At 44.6% G+C, this 27768-nt stretch overlaps 2 protein-coding genes across 2 annotated transcripts in view; both read left to right on the top strand.

Annotated features, from left to right (window-relative positions):
• The window catches only part of ZNF607 (zinc finger protein 607), a 405121-nt gene that overhangs the window by 268769 nt on the left and 108584 nt on the right, over positions 1-27768 (top strand). The gene's annotated exons all lie outside the window — the stretch shown is intronic.
• Positions 518-27768, top strand: LOC126941960 (WD repeat-containing protein 87-like). The gene is made up of 6 exons (XM_050768870.1): positions 518-637; positions 9148-9270; positions 12724-12891; positions 14343-17188; positions 20865-21136; positions 21488-27768. Exons 2-6 carry the CDS (start codon positions 9163-9165, stop codon positions 27667-27669), a joined length of 9576 nt encoding a protein of 3191 aa, XP_050624827.1. The 5' UTR covers positions 518-637; positions 9148-9162; the 3' UTR covers positions 27670-27768.

Raw genomic sequence — 27768 nt, 5'->3', positions numbered from 1 at the left:
TGCTTTCACTGGACATATGGGGGAGGGGCTGGGGGAGTCCGAGGCATTATGATGTTGGAGCCAGTGACACTCTTTCTAGGGGAAATTGTAGCTGGAGTCTGTCTCTTCTAGAACTAGGGGCATGTAATCCTCTGTGTGTGAGCCAGGAGGCAATGGAAGATTCAGTGGGGAAGCCTATGATGTTTGTATGATGTTAGTAACAGGTTTTCCCCGTGGGGCGAATGTATATTGAGTGCCATTGGTCCCACTGAGCTCATTAAGACGTCTGCCATAGAGGAGATAAAACTTTGTTCAATCTGAGAAGTCCAGAGAAAAAAAAGTTGAAGGGGAGAACCTATTAAACGTAAGTCTATTTGCTCTAAAGTTTCTGTTCCATCTCTCTTATTCTCCCCTGATTTTAGCATGCCCCTCACTTCTCTCATATGTAATGGCACCCTGCATTAATACTGCATTTTAAAATTATAACGCATTTTTAGTTTCATTATCTCACTTTCTTTTTTTTTTTTTTTTTTTTCAGACAAAGTCTCACTGTTGCCCAGGCTGGAGCGCAGTGGCGCGATCTCAGCTCACAGCAACCTCTGCCTCCAAGATTCAAGCAATTCTCCTGCCTCAGGCTCTCAAATAGCTGGGATTACAGGTGTGTGCTAATTTTTGTACTTATAGAAGAGATGGGGTTTCGCCATGTTGGCCAGGCTGGTCATGAACTCCTGACCTCAGGTGATCCATCCACCTTGGCCTCCAAAAGTGCTGGGATTATAGGCATGAGCCACCGCACCCAGCCTCACTTTCTTTTTCTAAACACTTTAGTACGGAAAAAGAAAAGGGAATTTCTCTCTGAGGTCAAGAAGGGTTAAAGTGAAATATCTGACTCTCACCAAAAACTTAATGGAATGAAGTCTTAGTCTAAGATTTAGAAGTGTCAGGAAACCCCCATTTTCCCAGTTAGAGCTCCTAGTCGTAAATTACCAGAGGAAACTTTGGGAAGGCTCTGAGATTGGGATCTAACTCTTATTTCTCTTCACACATCAGCTTGCTGTAGCAGCCCACTCTCTCTTTCCTGTACTTTCACTCTCCCTTCTTAGTGGCTTCTTCCCCTTGACTTTTAAACACATTTAATTTTCTCATTTAAAAAAAATCTTTCTTTGCAGGGGCCACTTGGTCTTCCCTTGCATGTACTTGAGAGTTGTATGCAGGATTTTGGAAAGTTTAAACTTTACTTATGGTAGGCTAGGTGTGGTGGCTCATGGCTGTAATCCCAGCACTTTGGGAGGCCGAGGCAGGCAGATCACCTGAGGTCGGGAGTTCCAGACCAGCCTGGCCAACATGGTGAAACCCTGTCTCTACTAAAAATACAAAAATTAGCCAGCCATGGTGGTGCACACCTGTAATCCCAGCTACTCAGGAAGCCGAGGCAGAATTGCTTGAACCCAGGAGGCAGAGGTTGCAGTGAGCCAAGATTGTGCCATTGCACTCCAGCCTGGGTGATAGAGTGAGAATCCATGTAAAAAAATAATAAAATAAATAAGCTTTACTTATGGTAGAAATTTAGTGAGATAAAAGAAGAAAAAGAGGTAGTGACTCTTGCTAGGTGGAAAAGAAAGGGTTGGAATTGTTCAGCTAGGGATAGGAATCTCAAAGAACGTCCTCCATTAGCACACTGGTGTCAGCTGGGAGCTGTTTGTCCTTGTTTTCCACAAGACAAGTACGGAAATTCAGAGTAAGCATTTAGGAACTTTTTTTTTTTTTTTTTTTTTTTTGAGACGGAGTCTCGCTCTGTCGCCCAGGCTGGAGTGCAGTGGCCGGATCTCTGCTCACTGCAAGCTCCGCCTCCCGGGTTTAGGCCATTCTCCTACCTCAGCCTCCCAAGTAGCTGGGATTACAGGTGCCTGCCACCTCGCCCGGCTAGTTTGTTTTTTTTTTTGCATTTAGGAACTTTTATAGCACTTTTACAGAGTAATCTAATGTCTGTTGAACTTAATGATAAAAAATCAAGGTGGCTCACACCTATAATCCCAGCATTTTGGGAGGCTGAGGTGGTCAGATCACTTGAGGTCAAGAGTTTAAGCCTGGCCAACATGGTGAAACCCCGTCTCTACTAAAAATTCAAAAATTAGCCGGACGTGATGACACACCCTTATAGTCCCAGCTACTCTGGAGGCTGAGCCAGGAGAATCACTTAACATGGGAGGCAGGGGTTGCAGTGAGTCGAGATAGTGCCACCGCACTCCAGCCTGGGCAACAGAGCAAGACTCTATCTCAAAAAAAAAAAATGGGGTTCCAGTACCAGAGCAACTAGCAATCCTAAACCTAATGGGAAATGAAGGGGAGCTGGATATGGGTATTTACAGTGTGCCTTTCACAGAATACTTTTTTTTTTTTTTTTTTTTTTGAGATGATGTCTCACTATGTTGCCTAGGCTGGTCTCAAACTCCCAGACTCATGAGATCCTCCCGCCTCGGTCTCCCAAAGTGCTGGGATTACAGGTGTGAGCCACCACACCTGGCCTAGAATACTTCTTTTACCTAGCAGACATTCTGACTCTCAGTTGTCCCACGCACGACCAGGGGAAACTTTGTGCTGGAAAGTTGTTTATACTGGCAGATGTCCTTGTGGCTCTTGTCTGACCCATGCCCCAGCTCTGGCACCAGGAACCCAGCGTTATGTTCCCTCTCGCATCCTTGGGGAAATCCAGCCTGAGGCAGCCCCTAGTGTTTTAGATGGAAGGTGCAAATCCAACACACTACCACAACAGAAAATAGGTTCAAAGATTTTTTTACTTACAGATCCTGGGCAGGGAACGTACAATGAGTCTGGAGGGCAGTCCTCTGTCACGAAACATGCAAGGCAGGAATGAAGAGTCAGGTGGCCAGAGAGAAAGAGAGAAGAAACTGACAGTATATATAAGGGGACAGGGTGTGGATCACTTTAAGTTCACAGGCTTATTTATTTATTGATTTAGAGATGGAGTTTTGTTCTGTCTGATCCCGGCTCACTGCAACCTCTGTCTCCCGGGTTCAAGCAATTCTCCTGCCTTAGCCTCCCAAGTAGCTGAGACTACAGGCGTGCACCAACACGCCCAGCTAATTTTTGTATTTCTTTTTTTTTTTTTTTTTTTTTTTTTGAGACGGAGTCTCGCTCTGTCACCCAGGCTGGAGTGCAGTGGCCGGATCTCAGCTCACTGCAAGCTCCGCCTCCCGGGTTCACGCCATTCTCCTGCCTCAGCCTCCCGAGTAGCTGGGACTACAGGCGCCTGCCACCTCGCCCGGCTAAGTTTTTGTATTTTTAGTAGAGACGGGGTTTCACTGTGTTACCCAGGATGGTCTCGATCTCCTGACCTCGTGATCCGCCCGTCTCGGCCTCCCAAAGTGCTGGGATTACAGGCTTGAGCCACCGCGCCCGGCCAATTTTTGTATTTCTTAGTAGAGACAGGGTTTCTCCATGCTGGCCAGGCTCGTCTTGAACTCCTGACCTCAAGTGATCCTCTTGCTTCGGCCTCCCAAAGTGCTAGGATTACAGGTATCAGCCACCATGCCTGGCCTGCTTCTCCCATTTTTATCCTCTAGGTTCTTCACTGGGTTTTTCTCCCTTGTGTTCTTTCAACTTTTGTCCTTATGCTTGTGATACTTGATTTTTCTTCGATTTCTTCCTGCTCTCCATTTGTTCTTACCCTGTTCTTTCAGCATCTCTTCCCTGGATTTTTGTATTTTTGCTTTGTGGTCTTCCATCATAGAGGCAATTGCATCATTTTTTTTTTTATTCATGGCAAAATATTTGGTTATAATTTTTTTGTTTTTGAGACAGTGTCTCACTCTGTTGTCCAGGCTGGAGTACGGTGGTGAGATCATAGCTCACTACAGCCTCAACCTCCAAGGCTCAAGCAATCTTCCCACCTCAACCTCCTGAGTAGCTGAGGCTACAGTAGTGTGCCACCACTCCTGGTGAATTTTTTATTTTTTGTAGAGACGGGGTCTCGCTATGTTGCCCAGGCTGGTCTTGAACTCCTGGGCTCAAGCAATCTTCTCACCTCAGCCTCCTGAAGTGCTGTGATTACAAGCAAGAGCCACCACACCTGGCCTGCTTATAATTTTTATCTGATCTGTTGAGGCAGTTTTCCAGTGAAAGCTCTTCATATGTTAGTTTATTTTGTTATGCTTTCCTTCATAGTTCGTTTTGTAGTTTTGGGTTAATGTGGCTAGTCCCTTTTTTCTTGCAGAATATTGCGTAAGTTAGGTTTTCCAGCATGAGTTTTTCTTGTTTAAGAGGTTCTTTCTGCCTCATATATGTCTTCTGTAGGAGACTGATCAACTCTGTCTCCTCTGTTTTTGCTTTCCAGTTTCTTACAGTGTAGTTGCAAAGAAGAGGTATAGATCCTTACCTGATGGTGGACTCCTCACCTTTAGGAAATTTAATTTTCCAGGTGTTTTCTTTTTCTTTTCTTTTCTTTCTTTCTTTTTTTTTTTTGAGATGAAGTCTTGCTCTGTCGCCCAGGCTGGAGTGCAGTGGCACCATCTCGGCTCACTGCAACCTCCACCTATGGGGTTCAAGCAATTTTCCTGCCTCAGTCTCTCAAATAGCTGGGACTACAGGCACATACTGCCACACCTAGCTAATTTTTGTATTTTTAGTAGAGATGAAGTTTCACCATGTTGGCCAGGATGGTCTTGATCTCCTGACCCCGTCATCCCTCAGCCTCCCAAAGTGCTGGGATTACAGGCGTGAGCCACCACAGGTGTTTTCTTATATCTGCTCCTGTTTATCTTTCTTTCTGCTCAAATTTCTTTCCATAGTTTCTTGTCTCCACTTCCTCCCTATAGTTGTTCCTCATTTGAGCTGTTTTCCCCAACTCTTACATGTAATTTGTTGTCTACAGATTACACTTATCCAGGTTTTGCTGAATGTTGAGCTTGTGAAGATGTTTTTCATTCTCCTTATTGCTTTCAGATCATTTTAAGGAACAGAAGCCCATGATGCTATAAAGTTTCTATGTCTTATATTTTAGATTTTTTTCTTATAAACAGCACACACTTAATTCATTTAAATATTCAATTTGGTCTCTCTTTTATCTGATGAGTTTAATCTATATTTATTATGATAATGAAAGATTTGTTTCTATCCCCTCATTTCTATATATCATACCTCATTTTTCCTTCTTATTTCTAATATTGAATTGGTTAATGTTTTCTAATGTTTTCTTTATTTCGTGTCCCTTTCCCTCAACTGGTAAAATCGTGCATTCCCTTTCTCTCTCTCTCTCTCTCTCTCTCTTCTTTTTTTGAGATGGAGTCTCGCTGTGTCACCCAGGCTGGAGTGCATTGGAGCGATCTCGGCTCACTGCAACCTCCACCTCCTGGGTTCAACACGATTCTCCTGACTCAACCTCCCGAGTAGCTGGGACCACAGGTGCGTGCTACCACTCCTGGCTAAGTTTTGTATTTTTAGTAGAGATGGGGTTTCGCTCTGTTGGCCAGGCTGGTGTTGAACTCCTGACCTCAGGTGATCTGCCTAACTCGGCCTCCCAAAGTGCTGGGATTACAGGCATGAGCCACCTATTTTTATTTTTATTTTTATTTTTATTTTTATTTATGGTGGTTTCCTTAACATTTTTAATATACACATGTAACAGAATGTTAAATGTGACTTTCTGTGTTCTGGGAGTTTTATTTGAGATCAGTAGGTGTTTGATAACATATGAAGAGCATGCTAAAAGATTGTGAAGGATTTTTGTGTGTGTGTGTGTGACTCTTAAATTATTTTCCTGTTGGGTACATAATTAAAATGATGATTTCGCAGGGGAGAATTGTTGATGTGCTCTGTGGTGTTTCTCCTTCCCTCTTGCTTTTCTCCCTTGTCAGTCCAAGTGAGGGACATGTCAGAGAATCTTTTGGAGAACGTGATAGGTATCCCTGTGAATTTGGGGAATGCCTGGATAAAAGTTTAAAGATGTGTAAGCTTTCAGGAAGCTGGTCATGAGTCAGCTCTGTCTGTAGAAGTCTTTCTCTCCAAGGTTTGTTTTTGTCAAGTGTTCCACTGCTTTGTGGAAGGGTTTTAACTACAACTCCCTATCATTGGCCTGAGGCCTGGGTCTTCTCTTTACCAGGGCAATACTATTCAAGCCACTAGCCATTGTGGTCATTGATATTTATGGTCTTTATGGGCTCTGATAACTACACTTTCTCAGGACTGGAACAACAGCAGTCAGCACTTGTTGCTGTGGGTTACCCTCTACTTCCCTAATTTCTGGCTCCTGAAGCTTAGGTACTTGTTATTTTATCCAGAATTTCTTGGAATTTTGTAGTGTGAAGCTTTCAGGTTATTTTAGCCCGACATCTTGTCATAATTGGGTATCTATATGAACTTGTTCAGTGTCTGCCTTCTATGCTAGACAGTAAACCCCATCCAGACAGATACTCATTCTTCCTCCCTGCTTCATCTCCAGCTCTCAGCGCAGTCTGGCATATAATGAGCAGGGAGGAAATATTTGTGGAAAGTGGGTGACTTTTACATATATGAGGACTTCAGTAGGAAAGAAGGATGATGGTTAATAAATATAATTATGTCCACAAATATGAGATTCCTAATAAAGAGAGCTAAGGGAGGGCTAGGCCCCTGCATTATTTCAGCTAAGCTATAGCTGGCTCGCCTAAACTCACCTAAAAACTTTACTTGATGTATTTTTTGTTCTGTTTCTAGACTATATAAAGCACCCACTTCACTCTATTATTTTTCTTTCTTTCTTTCTTTCTTTTGTTTGTTTTGTTTGTTTTTTGAGATGGAGTCTCGCTCTGTCACCAGGCTGGAGTACAGTGGCGCAATCTTGGCTCACTGCAACCTCTGCCTCCCAGGTTCAAGCAATCCTTCTGCCTCAGCCTCCCGAGTAGCTGGGACTACAGGCGTGCACCACCACGACCAGCTAATTTTTTGTATTTTTAGTAGAAACAGGGTTTCACCATGTTGGCCAGGATGGTCTCGATCTCTTGACCTTAACCTCGTGATTTGCCCGCCTCGGTCTCCCAAAGTGCTGGGATTACAGGCATGAGCCACCACATCCACCCTCTTTCTTTCTTTCTTTCTTTCTTTCTCTTTCTTTTCTTTCTCTCTCTCTCTCAATTTCTTTCTTTCTTTCTGATGGAGTCTTGCTCTGTCGCCCAGGTTGGAGTGCAGTGGCACGATCTTGGCTCACTGACTCCACCTCTGGGGTTCAAGCGATTCTCCTGCCTCAGCCTCCCTAGTAGCTGGGATTACAGGCATGCACCACCACACCTGGCTAATTTTTGTATTTTTAGTAGAGATGGGGTTTCACCATCATGGCCAGGCTGGTCTTGAACTCCTGACCTTGTGATCCACCCGCCTCGGCCTCCCAAAGTGCTGGGATTACAGACATGAGCCACCACGCTGGCTATTTTTTTCTTAGGACAGGGTCTCACTTTATCATCCAGGCTGGAGTGCAGTGCCATGACCACAACTCAGTGCAGCCTTGACCTCCCAGGCTCAAGCAATCCTCCTGCCTCAGCTACTTGAGTAGCTGGGGCTACAGGTACTTGCCACCACACCCGGCTGATTTTTGAAAATTTTTTTAGAGACAAGGTCTCATTGTGTTGCCCAGGCTGGTCTCAAACTCCTGAGCTGAAGTGATCCTTCCACTTCAGCCTCCCAAAATGTTAGGATTACAAGCATGAGTCATTGTGCCAGGCCACTCTATTCCCTTTTAAAAATGAAATTAAGGCCGAGCGTGGTGGCTCACACCTGTAACCCCAGCACTTTGGGAGGCTGAGGCAGGAGAACTGCTTGAGGGCAGGAGTTTGAGACCAGCCTGGGCAACATAGCAAGACCCCATCTCTACATCTTTTGGAGAATAAAAGATAAAAAAAATAAAACATTAGCTGAGCATGATGGCCTGTGCCTGTAGTCCAAGCTACTTGGGAGGCTAAGGCAGAAGGATCCCTTGAACCCAGGAGCTGCAGGTTACAGTGAGCTTTGATTACTCCCGTGCATTGCAGCCTGAGTGTCACAGCAAGACTTTCTAAGCAAACAAAACCAAATTTATTTAAGTATAATTTTCATGTAATAAAGTATACCATAATTTTTTTATGAGTTTTGACCAATTTCTATACCCATGTAACCACTACCACAGTCAAGATATAGACCATTACAAGACTACAGAAAGTTCCCTTTCACCCCTTCCCACTCAGTCCCCATAAATCTTGGCCCCACATAACCACTGATCTACTTTCTGCCCCCGTTGGTTAGATTATTCTTTTTTTTTTTTTTTTGAGATGGAGTCTCACTCTGTCACCCAGGCTGGAGTGCAGTGGCACAATTTTGGCTCACTGCAACCTCTTCCTCCTGGGTTCAAGCGACTCTCCTGCCTCATGAGTAGCTGGGACCACAGGCACATCCCATCATGCCTGGCTAATTTTTGTATTTTTAGTAGAGACGGGGTTTCACCATGTTGGCTAGGATGGTCTCGAACTCCTGACATTGTGATCCACCCACCTCGGCCCCTGAAAGTGCTGGGATTACAGGCATGAGCCACTGCGCCCAGCCTAGATGACTCTTTTCTAGAATTTCATATAGATGGAATCATACAATATGTTCTCTTTTGTGTCTGCCTTCTTGTATTCAGTATTAAGTTTTTGAGTTTCATCTGTGTTTTTGCAAGTACCAGTAGTTCATTCTCATGCCTTTTTTAAAACAAAGGAGTTTCTCCTGTTTCTAAAGGAGCACTTCTTTTTTTTTTTTTTTTTTTTTTTTTTGAGATGGAGTCTCGCTCTGTCGCCAAGGCTGGAGTGCAGTGGTGCAATCTCGGCCCACTGCAACCTCCTCCTCCTGGGTTCAAGCGATTCTTCTGCCTCAGCCTTCCGAGTACCTGGGTTTACAGGCACGTGCCACCATGCCCAGCTAATTTTTGTGTTTTTAGTAGATACGGAGTTTCACCATGTTGGCCAGGCTGGTCTCAAATTCCTGGGCTCAAGCGATCCACCTGCCTTGGCCTCCCAAAGTGCTGGGATTACAGGCGTGGGCCACCACGCCTGGCCTCTAAAGGAGTACTTCTCCAATTTATCTTGCTGCCCTTCCCTCTTTCCCAATTCCCTTAATTTCTGGTCTAACATCAGATGTTGTTGATTAAGAGACCTTTACCTTCCACAGGTTCTGTAATCCAAGATGTCTGTAAAGAACTGGGATATCAATAGGAAATCATCTTCATCCAGACTTATTCCTGAGTGGAAGAACTTGAAGTTCCTCATAAATAAGATCCTGAAGGACATAAAGGTGATGTGTATGAGAGCTGTGCACATGGTGGACCTGGACTAATTATCCCTGCCAAGGCAGGCTGGGGCATGGGCAAGACATAGGCAACTTTGGAAAGGCCCTCCCACATCCCCCAATAACTTCCCCTGCTAAATTAAGATGATCGCCTTAGGTAAGTTAGAACACTTTCTGCTGCAATAACAGAAAATGGATTTATACGGATTAAACAAGTAGGAGTCATCTTTGTCTTACATGTTGTCAAGGACCACATTCTTTTTCTTTCTTTTCCACCGTTCTATTATGTTAGCTTATGACCCTAGGGTTACAAGATAGTTGTTACACTTCCAGGTATCAGCCTCAAATTGCAAGTAGATAGAAGATGGAAGAGGGAAGGTCAGAGAGCCACAGGGCCGTGCCAGCCTTGGAGTACCATAATAGTACTCTATGTTGCCAGGGTTTCTGGGTCCATGATCACCCTAAACCAAATCAGAATTTTATTGGAATGGAAGGAGGGGGAACAGGAAGGAGAAGGGTTTGATGTAGAGTAGGTAGCAGTAATATCAGGCAGACACATTGCATTCGTTTACGATAATCTTTTTTCCATAGCAAAGCATTGATATGGTTTAATGAGTGAATGAATTGTTTATATATAAAGGCTGGAAAGGAGAAAAGGAATGATGATTAACTAATAGAATACGAGGTATGTAAATGAGCTTTCTGATTAAGAGAGATGAGGCGTTGGGAGTTCAGACACCAGGGTCCTTACACTCAACTCTGCTACTGCTACTGAATCAGCAATGACAGTGGTGCTGTAAGCTCTTAAGATCTGAAAATAAGAAATACAGGTAGGGCTGGGCATGGTGGCTCGCGCCTGTAATCCCAGGACTTTGGGAGGCCAAGGCAAAAGGATCACTTGAGTCCAGGAGTTCAAGAGTAGCCTGGGCAGCATAGCGAGACCCCATCTCTACAAAAATAAAATTATCCAAGTGTGGTGGTGTGTGACTATAGTCCCAGCTACTCAAGAGGCTAAGGTGGAAAGATTGCTTGAGCCCAGCATTTTGAAGTTACAGTGAGCTATGATCACACCATGGCACTCTAGTCAGGTCAACAGCAACAGAGCAAGACTGTCTCTTTAAAAAAAAAAAAAAAAAAAAAAAAGAGCGAGCAAGAGAGAAAGAAAAAAAAAAAGAAATACAGAAAGAAGAGAGATTCTGAGTTGTAGATACATGTTGGCCTCAGTATAGTCTCAAATCCTTTGTGGATGCAGGAAGCAGGTATGATGGACATTATAAGTAAAGTTGTTTTAATACTTCAGTTGATTTAGTATTATACCTTCCACCTTAGGTGGTCAGAGCACAAATTCTGATGCAGAGAGCTTAGAGAGTTAGATCCACAGAGCATTGTTCAGGAGGCAGGTATAGTTCAAGCAGCTACTGAGAAGGGTGACCCCAAAAGTAAACTTCATGAACTCAAGTTTTGGCTGATCAGCATGAGGAGTTCATGTACGTATATTACAGACATCTGCTACATCACTGGAAGGTAGTATGTATTGTATATGTTCTACTGTGTAACCTATTAAAAGGGATGTAACTCCCTTGATAGGTACATACATATACACACATCCCACATGGCCAGAAGAGCTGACACACAGCTAACTCCATAAATAGCACACATTCCCCTTGGGTACACATAAGAATAGTGACAGAATGCCGAGCACGGTGGCTCACACCTGTAAATCCAGCACTCTGAGAGGCTGAGGTGGGCAGATCACTTGAAGTCAGGAGTTCGAGACCAGCCTGACAAACATGGCAAAACCCTGTTTTTTTTTTCTACTAAAAATACAAAAATTAGCTGGGCATGGTGGCAGGTGCCTGTAATCCCAACTCCTTGGGAGGCTGAGGAAGGAGAATCACCTGAACCCAGGAGGCGGAAGTTGTAGTGAGCCAAGATTGCACCACTGCAGTCCAACCTGGGCGACACAGCGTGACTCCATCGAAAGAAAGAGAAGAGAAGAGAAGAGAAGAGAAGAGAAGAGAAGAGAAGAGAAGAGAAGAGAAGAGAAGGGAAGGGACGAGACGAGACAGAAGTGCATGCCACAAGGTCTGCCACACATGGCGGTCTTCTATTACATACTGTGAAGTATGAGTTTCCCAAAGGTGGTGTATTATGTGGGTATGATTCTAACAAGAGTGGTCCTTTTGATGTAGGTTGGAACTTAAAAAAGTAGTTCCGGCTCGGCGCGGTGGCTCACGCCTGTAATCCCAGCACTTTGGTGGGCCGAGACAGGCGGATCACGAGGTAAGGAGATCGAGACCATCCTGGCTAACACGGTGAAACCCCGTCTCTACTAAAAATACAAAAAATTAGCCGGGCGTGGTGGCAGGAGCCTGTAGTCCCAGCTACTTGGGAGGCTGAAGCGGGAGAATGGCGTGAACCCGGGAGGCAGAGCTTGCAGTGAGCCGAGATCGTGCCACTGCACTCCAGCCTTGGCATCAGAGCAAGACTCCCTCTCAAAAAAAAAAAAAAAAAAAAAAAGTGGTTCCAACTGTGACATGTATACATATTTGCCATGGTTGGGTTCCTCTGTCATACTCATACAGAATTGTATTCCTTTCTTTGTAAGCACTTACTTGTTTTGTATACTCAGTTGTTAGTTATTTGTTTAATATCTGTTTCCCCCCTGGACTCATCTTCTTAAGAGTCAGAGCCATGTCTGTTTTGCTCAGCACTGTACCCTCAGGGTCTTTCATAGAACCTGTCAGCCTTTCTCAACTGTGGCTCTTCATCTGAACCATGGAACACAGAACATGATTTGAGGGGCTATTTTTTTTCTCTCAATGCCTTATAACTGGTAGCATTCTAGATGACTAGGAGAGAAATTAATTCATTATGTAGATTGGATACTTTAGGACATAAGGGCTTACTTTTTTAAATGGAAACTTGGTTGAGAAAGCATAGAAGAGACCGATCGATACAGATGTATTCTGTTGCAAACTGAGGGCGAGGGAGGGATGACTCCTCAAATGCTGCTTTCCAGTAGTAGGGTAAATGTTGGTTAGCTCAAAAACAACAAATGACCACTCATCTCTTGGTAAATATTTATTTATTTATTTAACTTATTGAGACAGGGTCTCGCTCTGTCACCCACACTGGAGTGCAGTGGTACAATCATGGCTCACTGTGGCCTGACCTCTTGGGCTCAAGCGATCCTCCTGTCTTAGCCTTCTGAGTAGCTGGGACTATAGTCATGCACCACCATGCCCAGCTAATTTCTGTATTTTCTGTAGAGATGGGGCTTTGCTGTGTTGCCCAGGTTGGTCTTGAACTCCTGGGCTCAAGCTATCTGCTTGCCTTGGCCTCCGAAAGTGTTGAGATTACAGGTGCAAACCACCACACCTGGCCAGTAAATATTTCTTAAATGAATGAATGAGTGGGGACTCAGAACTCTTAACTCAGGTCATTCTTCTCTCTCAGATTGATGAAGAACCAAAGAATGATGTGGTTCTACTGAGTGACTGGCCTGAGACTCTATACCGGGAGTCTCACCATCGCCAGAACAAGCCTTTTGTCTGCTTCTACTACTCCATCAAGGTCAACTGTTTTATCTCCTTAAACTGGATGGAACCTGGTGGAGAAATGCAGGTGAAGCCACCTCATTTCCCCCCTCTCCTTCTTAATCCAATTTACATGAATCACACCTGAACTGCCCTCATTTTAGAATGATGGTAGTGACTGTGAATTAGCTCATTTTAGTACTCATCTCCATATCCCAGTTTGACGGGATGCAGTGATCCTTCTTCACCTCATGTTATTAGGCCCACAGAATTCATATTCCCCATAAAGTACACTGAAGGCCAAGAAAAGGGCCTTGAACATGGTGCTTCTATCATATACCCAATTCCTAGTATAATAGTCCCCGCGTATTCATGGAGCATACATTCCAAGCTCCCAGTGGACATCTGAAATTGCAGATAGTACCAAACCTGACTGCCATCAATTGGAACATGTTTCTGTTCATGTGGCTGACCTACAGATTTAATGCTTTTTCCATCATAACTAAGCCTGTTCATGCACTGTGGCCATAATGCATGCCGTTGAGGTGCAACAGCAAAACTAGCATGAATTTCTCTTTCCTCCTTCACAATTTCACAGACGATTCATTTTTTTTTTTTTTTTTTTTTGAGACAGAGTCTCACTCTGTTGCCCAGGCTGGAGCGCAGTGGCAAGATCTCGGCTTACGGCAACCTCTGCCTCCCAGGTTCCAGTGGTTCTCCTGTCTCAGCCTCCTGAGTAGCTGGGATTACAGGCGCGTACCACCATGTCTGGCTAATTTTTGTATTTTTAGTAGAGACGGGGTTTCACCATGTTGTTCAGGCTGGTATCGAACTCCTGACCTTGTGATACGCCCACCTTGGCCTCCCAAAGTGCTGGGATTACAGGCATGAGCCACTGCGCCCGGTCCGAAAAGATTAATTCTTTCTATAGATTGTAGCAACCTCAGCATACAATTGCTTTCCTTATTAAGTCAAGAACCTTCACCATTTCACTTAAAGGAAGCATTTTGTGGCTTCTCTGTGGCATATCTGAATTGCCAGTATCACTATTCTTGTGCTTTGGGACCATTATTAAATAAAATAAGGGTTACTTGAACACAGGCACAGCAATACTATGACAGTTAATTTGATAACTGCGATGGCTACTAAGTGACTTAACAGGCAGATAGGGTATATAGTGTAGATAGACTGGACAAAGGGATAATTCAAGTCCCAGGCAGGATGGAATGGGACTGCCTGAGATTTCATCCTGCTACTCAGAACAGCATGCAATTTAAAACTTATGAATTGTTTATTTCTGGAATTTTTCATTTAATATTTTTGGACTGCAGTTGACCACACAGGTAATTGAAACCACAGAAAGGGAAACCATGGGTAAGTGGGGGCTGCTGTACTAGGAGACTCCTAAAGTCAAGCTCTCTAGTCTTTCCTTAGTCACACCAGAGGGAACAGGGACCTGAATATTCAGCCTTCCCTACCCCACACTTTGGGAAATGATCTGCCTCCACAGTCAGGCTTTCATCTCTCATCCTCTTCTAGGCAGTACTTTGGATACAGAAAAAGGGTACAGAAATGAAAGGAATGGTAGAGAAGATGAGGCTTCGCGTGATGGATCAGCTGCCGCCCATCCAAGCAATGGTCCACACAGGTTCCTACCACATGTTAATTGCTTACTGTGGTGACATGCGCCTAAGGCTTTTTGGAGATCACCATCAAGCGTTCAGATGTCTGGGTACAGTGCCCTGTCATTTCTCCACCAGCTGCCTCTTCTATGATCCAGCAACTGAGTTGCTGCTATGTGGTACCCTGGGGGCTGTGGTTACCTGGTTTATCTTACCAAATGGCAGGAGCATCGAGATGGCTCAAATAGTCCCTATGGCTAATCATGAGCTTGTACAGGGATTTTCCCTGAATGGCCCCCAGGGATCCCTGTTGGCTCTGTGTGAGGATACAGTGAGGGTCTTCATTCACCGGGGTCAGGGCCAGCTGGAAGAAGTGAAGAAGTTCACGCCTGTCGCCAGTGGCTCTTCCATCACTTGCTCCTTTACTTGTGTCTCTCAGGGCAATTTCTACGCTGGAAACATGGCTGGAGAGATCCACGCTTGGGGTTTAGACCAGGGTAACTTCCTCCACAGCTTTCAAGCCCATTCCTCATCAGTGATATGTATCCATAGCCGGCCAGAGATCCACACCTTACTAACAGCAGGCAGTGAAGGCACAGTGAGGGAATGGAATCTCACTTATGGGAACTTGCTGCGGCAGCTGAATGTTGGCGAGGATCTTCAGAGACTGCAGTTTATTGATAATACCACTTTTTTCTGCCAGACCACCTACAGATTTTCATTGCATCACCTGCCCTACTTTTATAGCCTCTTCAATGTCTGTGGTTCTGCTCCCCAGCAGGTGCAGCGGGTCTGCTGCGGCCATAACTGGACTCGGATTCTATGTGCCACTGAGGATGGTTTATTGCGCTTCTTATCTCCAGTAACAGGGGATCTCCTGGTTATCACCTGGCCTCTACTTGTTATGGATAAGGCTTTGGCTTGGGCCTATGACTCAGAGAGAGAGGAGCTCTTTGTGGCATTAGGCAGTTCAGAGGTGCTGGTGTTTGATGCAACACGCTCTCCTTGTACAGTCAAGTATCTTGTGTGCACTTCAGCAGACGGTAAGGATAGAGTAAGATGCTTGGCTTATGGGAGGTCCCATCTGCAAAAAGGCCTAGGAGGATTGATGTTCTGTGGGCATGAGAGTGGCATTGTGAGAATCCTTTCCCACTACAGTCGTGCCCGAATAGAGAAGACTGTTCACTCTGGGGCCGTATTGGCATTGTCTACCCTGGAAGGCCTTCAGGAAAATGCCTTGCTCTGTTCCTATGGCATGGATAACATCATACACTTGACAGAGGCCGTGCTTCAGGTGAACAAGGTAGTCCTTCAGCCTGTCAGCAAAATCCTCTGTGGCTGCCCCCTAAAACATGTGATACTCTTGCCAGGTTCTGTGGGTGCCATCACTGAAAGCTACTGCTGGCGTCTCTGGCACTATGAAGGTTCTCTGACATCTTCAGAATCAAAACAGAGCTTTGTGTGGAGAGAGACAAAATGCCTGCATGAGTGTGACATCACTTCATTTGATGTCTGCCTTCCCCTGAAACTTTTTGTCACAGGTGGCATTGATGGCTCAGTCCGGATCTGGGACTTCCACGGCAGACTTGTAACCGAGATCGACTCAGCCCTGCATTTTGGCCCACTCTGCTTTGCCAATAATCGAGGTGACCTGTTGTTGACTTTCAACCAGAGTATCTACATAGTATCTTGCTTAAAGCTTCTCCCTCCAGCTCAGCTGGTTCACCTGCGTATCCTAAAAAATGCAGATGAAAAACAAGAAGTCCCTAAACCCTTCCTTCCTAGCTTCTTCTTTATGTTTGAAACAGTATTTGTACCCAGATTTGTCTACCTTGGAAGAGGGCGGCAGGAATTACAGGGTCTAGAGACCCTTGTCAACAAACGGTTCATTGCCTTCGACAATACTGTGCCTCATGTTGTAGAAGAAGAGAGAAGCATGTCCCTTATGATTCAAAAGACTAAATTTCCTTTGTTTGAGGCTAAGGATATTGATTTCTCTACTCTTGATTCCAAGCATAATCGTCCCCGACATGAGGTTCCTGCTCAGTTGCAGCTGGCTGGCTGGGATGGATTCAATGCCTACCAAATGCTATGGTGCTTCTTTGGTCAAGGGCGGCAATGGCCCTTTGCTCCCGATGGCTACATCCCTAACTCAGTGATCCGTGCCCGCCTTTGGCCTGAGGGTACCCCAGTCTTCCTATGCTGTAATCTGTATTCATCCTACCAAGTTAAGGACTGGGACTTGTCATCTATGACTCTAGTAGAAGAGAAAATGTCAAGGAGTCAACAGAAGGATAAATCCAAGAAGCGAAAAGGAACTTCCCTTGATATTCTTGAAAGTATGGCAAACCAAAATTGGATGAGAAGAAACTATAGTGGAAGGCTTATGGATGATTTAATAGAGGCCATCCTCAACCTCACAATTTACTGCTCTGTAGAGGAATACAAGAGATATTTTAGGGTACTTAAACGTATTTTTGCCACTTGCCAGATATCTTCAGAGTCGGTTTCTAAGACTGCCCATCGCCTCCTGCAAGATACAACCCATTCCAATCCACATATCCGTGAGCTAGCCTGGGAGGTACTGGATAGGCTAGGCCTCATGAACCATCATTTTGCTATTCCACTGACTATGGGATTGATGGACAGTGATGAGAATGTGCGGGCTAAGGCCTTATACCTTATGGTAAGAGTCACAGGCATCCAAACCAAGACCAGGCTGGTACAACTGCTGAAGAAACAAGAAACTCTCCGGAAAATGCAGTAAGTTGGATGGTGACCTTCTCTTCTTCTGGTTCCTTCCATCTCCTATCCTCCAATATCTGACTGTGTCTTCCCATTTCTAAAATCCTTTTTAAATTCTATTCTTGCCAGGCATGGTGGCTCATGCCTGTAATCCCAGCACTTTGGGAGTCCAAGGCGGGCAGATCACCCAAGGTCAGGAGTTCAAGACCAGCCTGGCCAGCATAGTGAAACCCTGTCTTTATTAAAAATACAAATATTAGTCGGGTGTGGTGGTGCATGCCTGTAGTCCCAGCTACTTAGGAGGCTGAGGCACAAGAATCGCTTGAACCTGGGAGGCAGATGTTGTGGTGAGCTGAGATGGTGCCACTGCACTCTAATCTGGGCAACAGAGTGAGACTCAGTCTCAAAAAATAAATAAATAAATTCCCACTTTGTTCTTTGTTTCAATTTGCTCTTTTACTCAGCACCTACCCCTTTCCTTCTGACCGCTGACTAGCCTGTCTTTCCATCATTTCTTCAATTTCTCAAGATTCCTCAAGACTCATGTCCACAAATCTCCCAACCAAAGAAGCATCATGTGTCCCACTGACTACAGGCATACCTTAGAGATATTGTGGGTTCCGTTCCAGACCACTGCAATAAAGTGAATACTGCAGTAAAGCAAGTTACATGGATTTTTTGGTTTCCCAGTGCGTATAAGTTATATTTACCCTAGACTGTAGTGTATTAAGTGTGCAGTAGCATTATATCTAAAAAAATCAATGCACAGGCCAGGCGCGGTGGCTCACACTTGTAATCCCAGCACTTTTGGAGGCCAAGGCGGGCATATCACCTGAGGTCAGGAGTTCCAGACCAGCCTGGCCAACATGGTGAAACCCTGTCTCTACCAAAAATACAAAAATTAGCTGGGCATGGTGCTGGGCGCCTGTAATCCCAGCCACTCAGGAGGCTGAGGCAGGCGAATCACTTGAACCCGGGAGGCGGAGGCTGCAGTGAGCTGAGATCGCAGCACTGCACTCCAGCCTGGGCAACAAGAGCGAAGTTTCATCTTAAAAAAAAACCAATGCACATACTTTAATTAAAAATACTTTATTGCTAAAAATTGCTAATGATCATCTGAGCCTTCAGCGAGTTGTCATGTTTTTTGTTGGTGAATGGTCTTGACTTGATATTGATGGCTGCTGACTGGTGGGTGCTAAAGGTTGAGGTGGGTATGACATTTTATTAAAATAAGACAAAGAAGTTTGCTGCATCAGTTGACTCTCCCTTTCATGAAAGATGTCTCTGCAGCATGTGGTGCTGTTGGATAGCATTTTACTCAAATAGAACTTCTTTCAAAACTACAGTCAGTCTTCTCAAACCCTGCCACTGCTGTATCAACTAAATTAATGTAATATTTTAATGTCCTTGTCTTTTCAGCAATGTTCAAAGCATCTTCACCAGGAGTAGATTCTTCATCCATTCCAGTTTGATCACAAGGTTGCAGCAATTCAGTCACATCATGAGGCTCCACTTCTAATTCTATTTCTCTTGCTATTTCCACTACAAGTAACTGCAGCAGTTACTTCCTCCACCGAAGTCTTGAACCTCTGAAAGTCATCCATGAGGGTTGGAATTAACTTCTTCCAAACTTCTGTTCATGTTGATACCTGACTTCTTCCCATGAATCACAGCTATTCTTAATTGCATCTAGAACGTTGAATCTTTTCCACAAGGTTTTCAGTTTACTTTCCCTAGATCCATGAGAAGAACTGCTACCTATGGTGGCTATTGCCATACAAAATGTGTTTCTTAAATAAGACTTGAAAGTCAAAATTAATCCTTGATTTATTGGCTGCAGAATGGATGTTGTGTTAATAGGCATGAAAAACCACGTTAATCTCCTTATACATCTCCATCACACCTCTTGGGTGATGAGGCACATTGTCAGTGAGCAGTAATATTTTGAAAATGATCTATCTTTCTCAGCAGTGGGTCTCAAAATTTTCAGTAAACTATGCTATAAAGGGATGTGCTGTCATCTAGGCTTTGTTGTTCTATTTATACAGCATGAGCAGAGTAGATTTAGCACCATTCTTTCGGATCCTAGGACTCTCAGAATGGCAAATACACACGGGCTTTGACTTAAAGTTACCAGCTGCATTAGCCCCTAACAGGACATGGCATGTCCTTTGAAGCTTTGAAGCCGGCCACTGACTCTTCTCTAGCCATGAAAGTCCTAGAAGGCATCTTCTTTGAATAGAAGGCTGTTTTGCCTACAATGAAAATCTGTTATTTAATGCAGTCGCCCTCATCAGTTATTTTAGTTAGGTCTTCTGGATCACATGCTGGAGGTTCTCCATCAGCACTTGCTGCTTCACCTTGCACTTTTATGTTCTGGAGACAGCTTCTTTCCTTCAACCTCATGAATTATTCTCTGCTAGCTTCAAACTTTTCTTCCACAGCTTCCTCAGCTCTCAGCCTCCGTAGAATTGAACAGTGTTAGGGCCTTGCTCTGGATTAGGTTTAGGCTTAACAGAACGTTGTAGCTGGTTTGATCTATCCAGACCACTAAAACATTCTCCACATCAGCAATAAAACTGTTTTGCTTTCTTATCATTGTGTGTTCACTGGAGTAGTACTTTTAATTTGCTTCGAGAACATTTCCTTTGCATTTGCAACTTGGCCTACTGTTTGGCACAGGAGGCCTCGCTTCCTGCCTATCTTGACTTTCAACATGCTTTCCTCACTAAGTTTAATCATTTCTAGCTTTTGATTTAAAGTGACACACATGTGACTCTTCCTTTCACTCGAACACTTAGAGGACATTGTAGAGCTATTAGCTGGCCTAAGTTCAATATTGTTGTGTCCCAGGGAATAGCGAGGTCTGAGGAGAAGAGATGGGGGAATGGCTGGTTAATAGAGCAGTCAGAATACACACAACATTTATTGATTAAGTTCACCGTCTTACATGGGTGCGGCTCATGGTGCCGTGAAACAAGTAAAATAGTCACTTCAAAGATCGCTGACAACATATCACCAAAATGGATACAATAATAATGATGAAAAAGTTTGAAATACTGTCAAAATTAGCAAACTGTGACAGAGACAAGAGGCGAGCACACGCTGTTGGAAAAATGATGCTGACAGGCTTGCTCTAGGCAGGGTTGCCACAGACCTTCCATTTGTAAAAAACACAGTGTCTGTGAAGCACAATAAAGCAAAGCACAAGAGAACGAGTTATGTGGCACTACATTCCTTGCCATCCTTCAGCCTTTTTTTTTTTTGAGATGGAATCTCACTCTGTCACCCAGGCTGGAGTGCAGTGATGTTATCTTGGCTCACTGCAGCCTTCGCCTTCTGGGTTCCAGGAATTCTCCTGCCTCAGCCTCCTGAGTAGCTGGGATTACAGGCGCCCACCACCATGCCCAGCTAATTTTTATATTTTTAGTAGAGATGAGGTTTTGCCATATTAGGCAGGCTGGTCTTGAACTCTTGACCTCAAGTCGTCCACCCACCTCGGCCTCCCAAAGCACTGGGATTACAGGCGTGAGCTACTGTGTCCAGCCACATTCTTTCTTCTTTAACCAGACTTTACTTCAGCCTGTTCTAAATTACTACTTTATCCCTCTCTTCCATTGTAACTTCTTGTTTTTTTTGAATTTTGTTCTATCACTAGCTTAGTACTGTCCTCCTTTTCCCTTGACTTATATAGGCAAGAAATTATCGGGGAAATCACTCTGGGACAACTGCTGAATATTCAAGCTGAAGATATACAGTCCCTGCTTATTCATGTGGAGCAGCAGCTAAGTGAAAACTTGACCTTGTTACAAAGAGAAAAGTCACTTACTTTTTCTTTGGATATACCATGGTCTGAAGAACTTAAGGTCTTTTCTAAAGACATGCTCGTACCTTTGTCAGAAACTGTAAAGCTCACCAAACCAAAGAAAAGAAAGAGACATTTTCAAGAAAGGAGCAGAAAGCTTAGTATGTATGGGGTGATGTATGGAACATGTTTGGGGCCAACCTCAGGGCCCCAAAATGCAGGGTGAATGAGGCCAAGGTATATGAAAGGATACTAGTGAGAATGGAGTTCAGTGGGAGAATCTTACTCACAGAAAATGACCTTCCTGAGAAAGATCTATCCCACAGCAAATACCAAGCTCTTATTTCATTAGAATATGGATGGCGGGATGAAACCACGCATTTCCATATCATAAAGCCTCAGTCCCCCTGCTTTGTATCTCTTATGGTAGCTCACTGAATTAGATTTTACAAAGGATCTTACTCAATACCTCTGTGTTTCTGTTAACTGTTTTTCTCCCAATATCTCTGCAGTTAAAAAGGACCTGAGAGTTGCCAGGAAGCACAGAAAGACAAAGTTGGGAAAGTCTATTTCCATGTTGATGCCTTCAGAAGATGCAGGTGAACAAAGAGAGGCCAGGAAATCAGAGCAAGTTGAAACCCAACATGTTACCTTAGAGCCAGAGCTACCACTGAGTTCTTTAAGCACAGTCAAATCCCAGGATTATGCTGAAACAGAGAAGGAGGTCATTTTACAAGTTATGGAGGCCATGGAGGCCACAGAAGCCCTAGAGGCCACAGACACCATGGAAGCCATAGATCAAGGTAGCATGAAAGATTATGGAGACGTGATCTCTAAGCTGGAAAGAAAAGAACACATTAAAAGGCTTTGGAAAAAGGCAATGAGAAAAAGCCACAGAATAGCAGATGTGCAGTGGAAAGAGAAACAAGATTTGAAGGATGTTTCAGAGGTGACTACAGAAGAACCTAAGGAAGATGTCATAAAAATTGATGAGCAAGAAGAAGGTAAATGGAAGAAAAGTGAAAAGAAGAAGACCCGGGGTTTGGCTGGGACCCCTGGACACGCAAGTAGACCAGACACCAGATCTTGGAGGGATGACATTTGCTCTCTTGTCACTTCAAGGATAGCAAGTTCCCATCCAGGAATGTTAAGGGATCTGGGCAAAGAATTGGTAGGCCTGGCTGGGGTGATACTTGCTGACCGACAGCCCAGCTGGAATCTCTTCCAAGAGATATGCCCCCTTTTAAAGGATTCAAGCTCAGTCTCATTAGAATTAGATGACAGAGTATTGGAAGAAACACCCACCATAACAAAACAAGTCATTAGAGGGGGTGTCAAGGACAAAAGGACAGGCGTATTGACAGAACAAGAGGATAAAAAAGCATTAAAGGAAGATGAGAAATTTTCTCAAGAAGAAAAGAAAAAGAAAGCTGTTTTCCCAGCAGATCGCTTAGTCTTGGAGAAAAGGAAATTTAAAAGAAAAATGGGGAAACTGGCCAAGCAAGAAAGGAAAATAGCTAAGGAAGAAAGGAAACTGACAAAACCAGAGGAAAAAATGCAGAGAAAGAAGAAACCAACCAAAGATAAAAAGAAACTGACCCATCCAGAAGAAAAAATGGCCCAGGAAGAAGAAATACTTGCTTCCCCACAAAAGGAATTAATTATGGAAGATCAGAAGTTAGTCCTAGAAGAAAAAAGACTAACTGGAAAAAGGGGACAACTACTAGGGAAAGGAAAGAAAGTGATCAGGAAAAAGCAGCCAATCCTGAAAAGGGAAAGGTCGGAATGGGAAAAGATGCAGGCCCAGGAGGAAAGCATGAGGGCCCAGGAAGAGAAAGAGCTGGCTGGGGAAGAGGAGGAGCTGGCAGGGGAAGAGGAGGAGCTGGCTGGGGAAGAGAAGGAGCTGGCTAGGGAAGAGAAAGAGCTGGCTGAGGAAGAGGAGAAGCTGGCAGGGGAAGAGGAGGAGCTGGCTGGGGAAGAGGAGGAGCTGGCTGGGGAAGAGGAGGAGCTGGCTGAGGAAGAGGAGGAGCTGGCAGGGGAAGAGGAGGAGCTGGCAGAGGAAGATAAAGAGCTGGCTGAGGAAGAGGAGGTGGCAGGGGAAGAGGAGGAGCTGGCTGAGGAAGAGGAGGAGCTGGCTGGGGAAGAGGAGGAGCTGGCTGAGGAAGAGGAGGAGCTGGCTGGGGAAGAGGAGGAGCTGGCTGGGGAAGAGGAGGAGCTGGCTGAGGAAGAGGAGGAGCTGGCTGGGGAAGAGGAGGAGCTGGCTGGGGAAGAGGAGGAGGTGGCTGGGGAAGAGGAGGAGGTGGCTGAAGAAGAGGAGGAAGTGGCTGAGGAAAAGGAAGCACTAATCCTAGACATAGAGAAACAAGTTGGAGAAAGGAAGAAACACATCTGGGAAAAGGAGAAACATGTTGAGGAAGAGGAGCAAGAGGCCTGGGAACTGGGGAAACTGGTTCAGGATCATTGGTCTAGAGAAGAGGAAGGACTGTCTGGGAAAGAGAGAGAACAGACATTAGAAAGGGAGAGGTTGGCAGAGCAAGAGAGTAAATTAATCCAAAAAGAGAAATGGTTTGGCAAAGAGGCCCTTTATGGGGAGCAGGAGGAACAAGACCAGACAGAGAGGCAGGCTCAAAAAGAGGAGAGCAAACAGTTAGCCTGGGAAAGAAAGAAACTGTACCTAGAAGACAATGAAAAGTTTGGAGAACTGGAGAAATTGTCACAAGAAGAAGAGAAATTAGTTCAAAAAATGGAGCAAGAAGCTGAGAAAAGAAAACAATGGGCCAGAGAAAAAATAAAACGGGTCTCAGAAGAGGAAAAAATCACAGAGGAAATCAAGAAAGGGTCCCCAAAAGGAGAGAAACAGGCCATAGGAAAAGAGAAAAAAGCTAAGAAAAAGAAGAAACAGACTGAGAAAGATGAGAAAGCAATTGAGGAAGAAGAACAATGGATTCAGGAAAAAGTAGCCTTACAAAAGGAGAAACTGGCCCACGAAGAGAGAGTATGGAGTCAGAAAGACAAGAAACGGGCCTGGAAAAAGAAGAAAGAGGTAGAGCCAAAAAAAAGAGTCTGGAAAAAAGAGAAATTGTCCTTAGAAGAGGAGGAACAGGCTGGTGAAATGGAGGAACAGTTCCAGGAAAAAGAGAAAGAGGCCAAGGAAATAGAGAAAAGGGCATTGGCAAAGAGACAAGCCCCAAAAGACAGTAAACTGGCCAAGAAAGAGAGTGATATTGCTGAGAAAGAAAAGGCAATGGCCAGGGAAGGAATTGGCATAACTGAGAAAAAGAAAAAAATAACCCAGGAAGAGAAAGAAATTATGAAAGAAGAGGGCAAATTGTCCCAGGAAGACAGGAAACTGGCCTATGACATTATGACCAAGGAGAGAGATGTTGCCAAGAAGAAAAAGAAAACCAAAGAGGAAAGAAAACAGGCAATGAGAAAACTGGATATGGAAGAAGGGATTGGTTCTGAAGAGAAAGAGACTCGCTTCACGGAAGAAAATATAAGAATGAAAGAGAATCAACTGTTTGGGATCCTGGCACGAATAGTTAGAGAATTGGTTACAGTTCCTTCAGAAGAAAGAGAAATAACTGAGGGAGAGACATCATCCATTATAGAAAAGAGTGAAATTGATGGCGACAGGTGGGAATTTTTTAAGGAACAGAGGGAATTAATTAAAGAAGAGAAGGAACAGGCTCAGAAAGATAGGAAACTAGTAGACAGACTGGTCACCAAAGAGAGAATGCTAACTGATAAAGAGAGCTTGGAGGAGGACCAAAAGTTATTAGAGGAGGTCCAGGAAAATATACTATTCAATAAAATCCAGGTACAGACTATGTTAAAGGAGTTTCAGAAGACAAATTTGTTAGAAAAAAGGCAGGTAGAGGAGCTTCTGAAGAAAGTTGAGGAGCGTGAACTAAAGAAGACTCAGATGAAGTGGTTATTAGATAATCTCAGAATTATACTATTAAAGGACTTATATAAGGGCTTGACTGAGAAGGAAACAGAGGAAGGTCTAATTAAGAAAGGGAAACAGGAGGAGATTCTGCCCAAGAAAGAGAAAAGGAAACATCTGATTAAGAAGAAGAAAGCAAGTATCAGTGAAGAGGAATTGGAGGATAACTTGACTAAGAAGCTAAAGGAAGAGGGTTTGACTCAAAAAAGGAAAATGGAAAAGAGGTTGACTAAAGAGAAAGAGAGGCTGATTAAGAAAAAAGAGGACCCACAAGAAGAAAAGAAGAGCCTTAGCGAAGAGGAGTGGGGGCGCTGGAGTGAGGAGGAGGAAGAGGAGAGCCTGAGTGAGGAGGGAGAGGAGAGCTTGAGTGAGGAGGAGAGCTTGAGTGAAGAGGAGGAGGAGAGCCTGAGTGAGGAGGAGGAGGAGAGCTTGAGTGAGGAGGAGGAGGAGAGCTTGAGTGAAGAGGAGGAGGAGAGCCTGAGTGAGGAGGAGGAGGAGAGCTTGAGTGAGGAGGAGGAGGAAAGCCTGAGTGAGGAGGAGGAGAGCTTGGGTGAGGAGGAGGAGAGCTTGAGTGAAGAGGAAGAGGAAGAGGAAATGGAGGAAAAAGAGAAGGAGGAGGAGGAAAGGCAGAAGGATGTGGAAAGCCTGAGTGAAGAGAAGGAAAAGGAGAGCAGACTTACGGAGGCAATGTTCTCAGAAGAGGAGAGAGTATTGAAAACAAAGTTCCCAAAGGAAGAGGTGAGATTATCCAAGCTGGTGATAGAAGGTGAGGATCTTGCTGAGGAAAGCGAGGGTACAGCTAAAGGAGAAATGCATTTTAAGAAAGAGGGCTTGCTTGATGTAAGGAGAGACTCCAGACTTATGGACAAGGCTATGTGGCCAACAGTTCTGAAGAGACCCTCCAAAATACTATTCCAGGTAACCCTGGAGGAAAAAGAGGGAACACCCCTGAAAGTGTTAGAGGATCACTTGGATTCTGAAAACAGACAGGGCCGTCAACTTCTTGGAGTACACCCCATGACAAGTTCACTGGGAAGAGAAGAGAATGAACTCTTGGAGAAAGCCAGGGGTATGTTTTTACAAGCCATGGAAACAGGCTTAGAGACCCAGGTCCCAGAAGGTCTCCACAGGCCAGAGTTTCAATTATCTGATACTTCCATGGAACCACACAAACCTAAACACAGACACAAAGGTGAAAGATGGAAGTGGTTCTTGGGGTATCAGGATTCTTTGATGGGGGAAACTAAGGGTCAGGCTCCAGCTCCAGTCCCAGCCTTTTCACCTGAAATGCCAGATAGGAGATATCGAAGGCTGGCCTTCTCAGAAGCAAGCTTCTCAGACGAGGATTGGATTAACAATGCCTTACAAAGGTTGGAAGCAGGAAAGCAACTTTCCAGGGACAGTTTTCACCGACTGAGTCAGATCCTCAGAGACTTTACTTCAAAGAGACACTTGAAATGGATGCGTATGTCCAATCTTAAGGTCATTGCTAAACATCTCAGGCAGAACCTAGAGTTAAGTCCCACTGATACATTACAACTCTGTAAGGAAGTTTTGAGTCCGGTGCACTTAAAAGAGATCCCTCCAATTAGAAAAAAAGAAACACAGAAATGGTTGGGGCTGTCCTCTGTGCCCAAACCAGTATTACCATCAGCCATCAAGAGGACTCAGACCCCACAGGCTGTCAGCTGGCATCTCTTAGCTGAGTCCCATAGGAAGAAGCAGGCACAACAGTTATCCACTGCTCTCAAGGAGATAAAGCACCTTTATCCAGTCACAAGGGATGTTCCTACAGCTGTTTGTCCCTCTGTGGATAAGAAATCTCTAGCCTTGGTATTTGAGAAGGACTTCCCAGCCTTGAGGAGGAAGGGTGAGATCTCCAAATCTCACCCTTCGGCAAAGGAGGAAGCACTGCCCATCCCTGCTCCAGTGATACCACCAATTACCAAGAGGATTCAAGTCCCAAAGGCTATGAACCGGCATCTTTTGGAAGAGCCTTACAGGAGTGCGCAGGTACAACGGTTATCTGATGCCCTCAAAGAGATGGAGATGCAACATTTTTATCCTGCCACAAGAGACATGTTCACAGGTGCCCATGCCTCTGTGGACAAACAAACTCCAGCACTAATGTTTCAGAAGGATCTCGGGGCTTTTAAGGGTAAGGGCAGGCCCCCTAAATTGCCCAAGTTGGAGAAGAAGGCACAATCCATCTCTAAAAAGAAGGAAGAGATGCCTTTGTGGGAGACGTTTGTGGCACTGTACCATGTTTTGCGGATGCTGCAGCAGCGATATGCAAAAGACAGTGCTGCTTGGATGGAACAGTTCTACCAGCTCATGGACCTGTACCAACTTAAGTCCCCTAGAATCCAGAGGCTTCTACTAGAGTTACTGCAGAGAGAGGAACTTCAACCCCAAGAGACCATCTACAAAAATGCCCTGAAGACCAAGGAGCTGGCATATGGTGAGCGTTTGTTCTACCACCTGTTTTGTGGTCATTCCCATGACCCTGCAGGTCCCCTCAAGTTCCAGGATGTGGTACCCCTCCCTGGGCAGAACAATGTCCATACTATCCAACCTGAGGGCATTGCCCAGTATGGCTTCCTACAACTTGCCTGGAAAAGCCTACCGCAAGTCAGTCCTCACTGTATTGAGAGGCTGCCCAGTATGCCTACTCCTACTATGATTGGGCTTAATATTAGGACTTTGGGATTCTATGGGAAAATGAGCCTGGGCCACAGATTTTAAGCCTCCTTACTTGTTCCCTGCTTTGAGGTGGAGCTAGATGAAGACTCATCTTCATTCAGCTCCAGAAACCTGCTACTGTATACTGAATAAAGTGACATT

Source organism: Macaca thibetana, chromosome 19 (assembly GCF_024542745.1).
Source record: "Macaca thibetana thibetana isolate TM-01 chromosome 19, ASM2454274v1, whole genome shotgun sequence".
NCBI classification, from domain to species: domain Eukaryota; kingdom Metazoa; phylum Chordata; class Mammalia; order Primates; family Cercopithecidae; genus Macaca; species Macaca thibetana.
Note: the sequence above shows the minus strand (reverse complement) of the source record. Positions and strands in the feature narration are given on the sequence as shown.

Excerpts from the sequence above, each read along its gene's own strand:
- LOC126941960 (XM_050768870.1), top strand. The coding sequence starts at position 9,163 with ATGTCTGTAAAGAACTGGGATATCAATAGGAAATCATCTTCATCCAGA. Across the intron at positions 12,892-14,342 it reads AACCTGGTGGAGAAATGCAG|GCAGTACTTTGGATACAGAA; the intron begins GTGAAGCCACCT and ends ATCCTCTTCTAG. Across the intron at positions 17,189-20,864 it reads GAAACTCTCCGGAAAATGCA|GCAAGAAATTATCGGGGAAA; the intron begins GTAAGTTGGATG and ends TGACTTATATAG.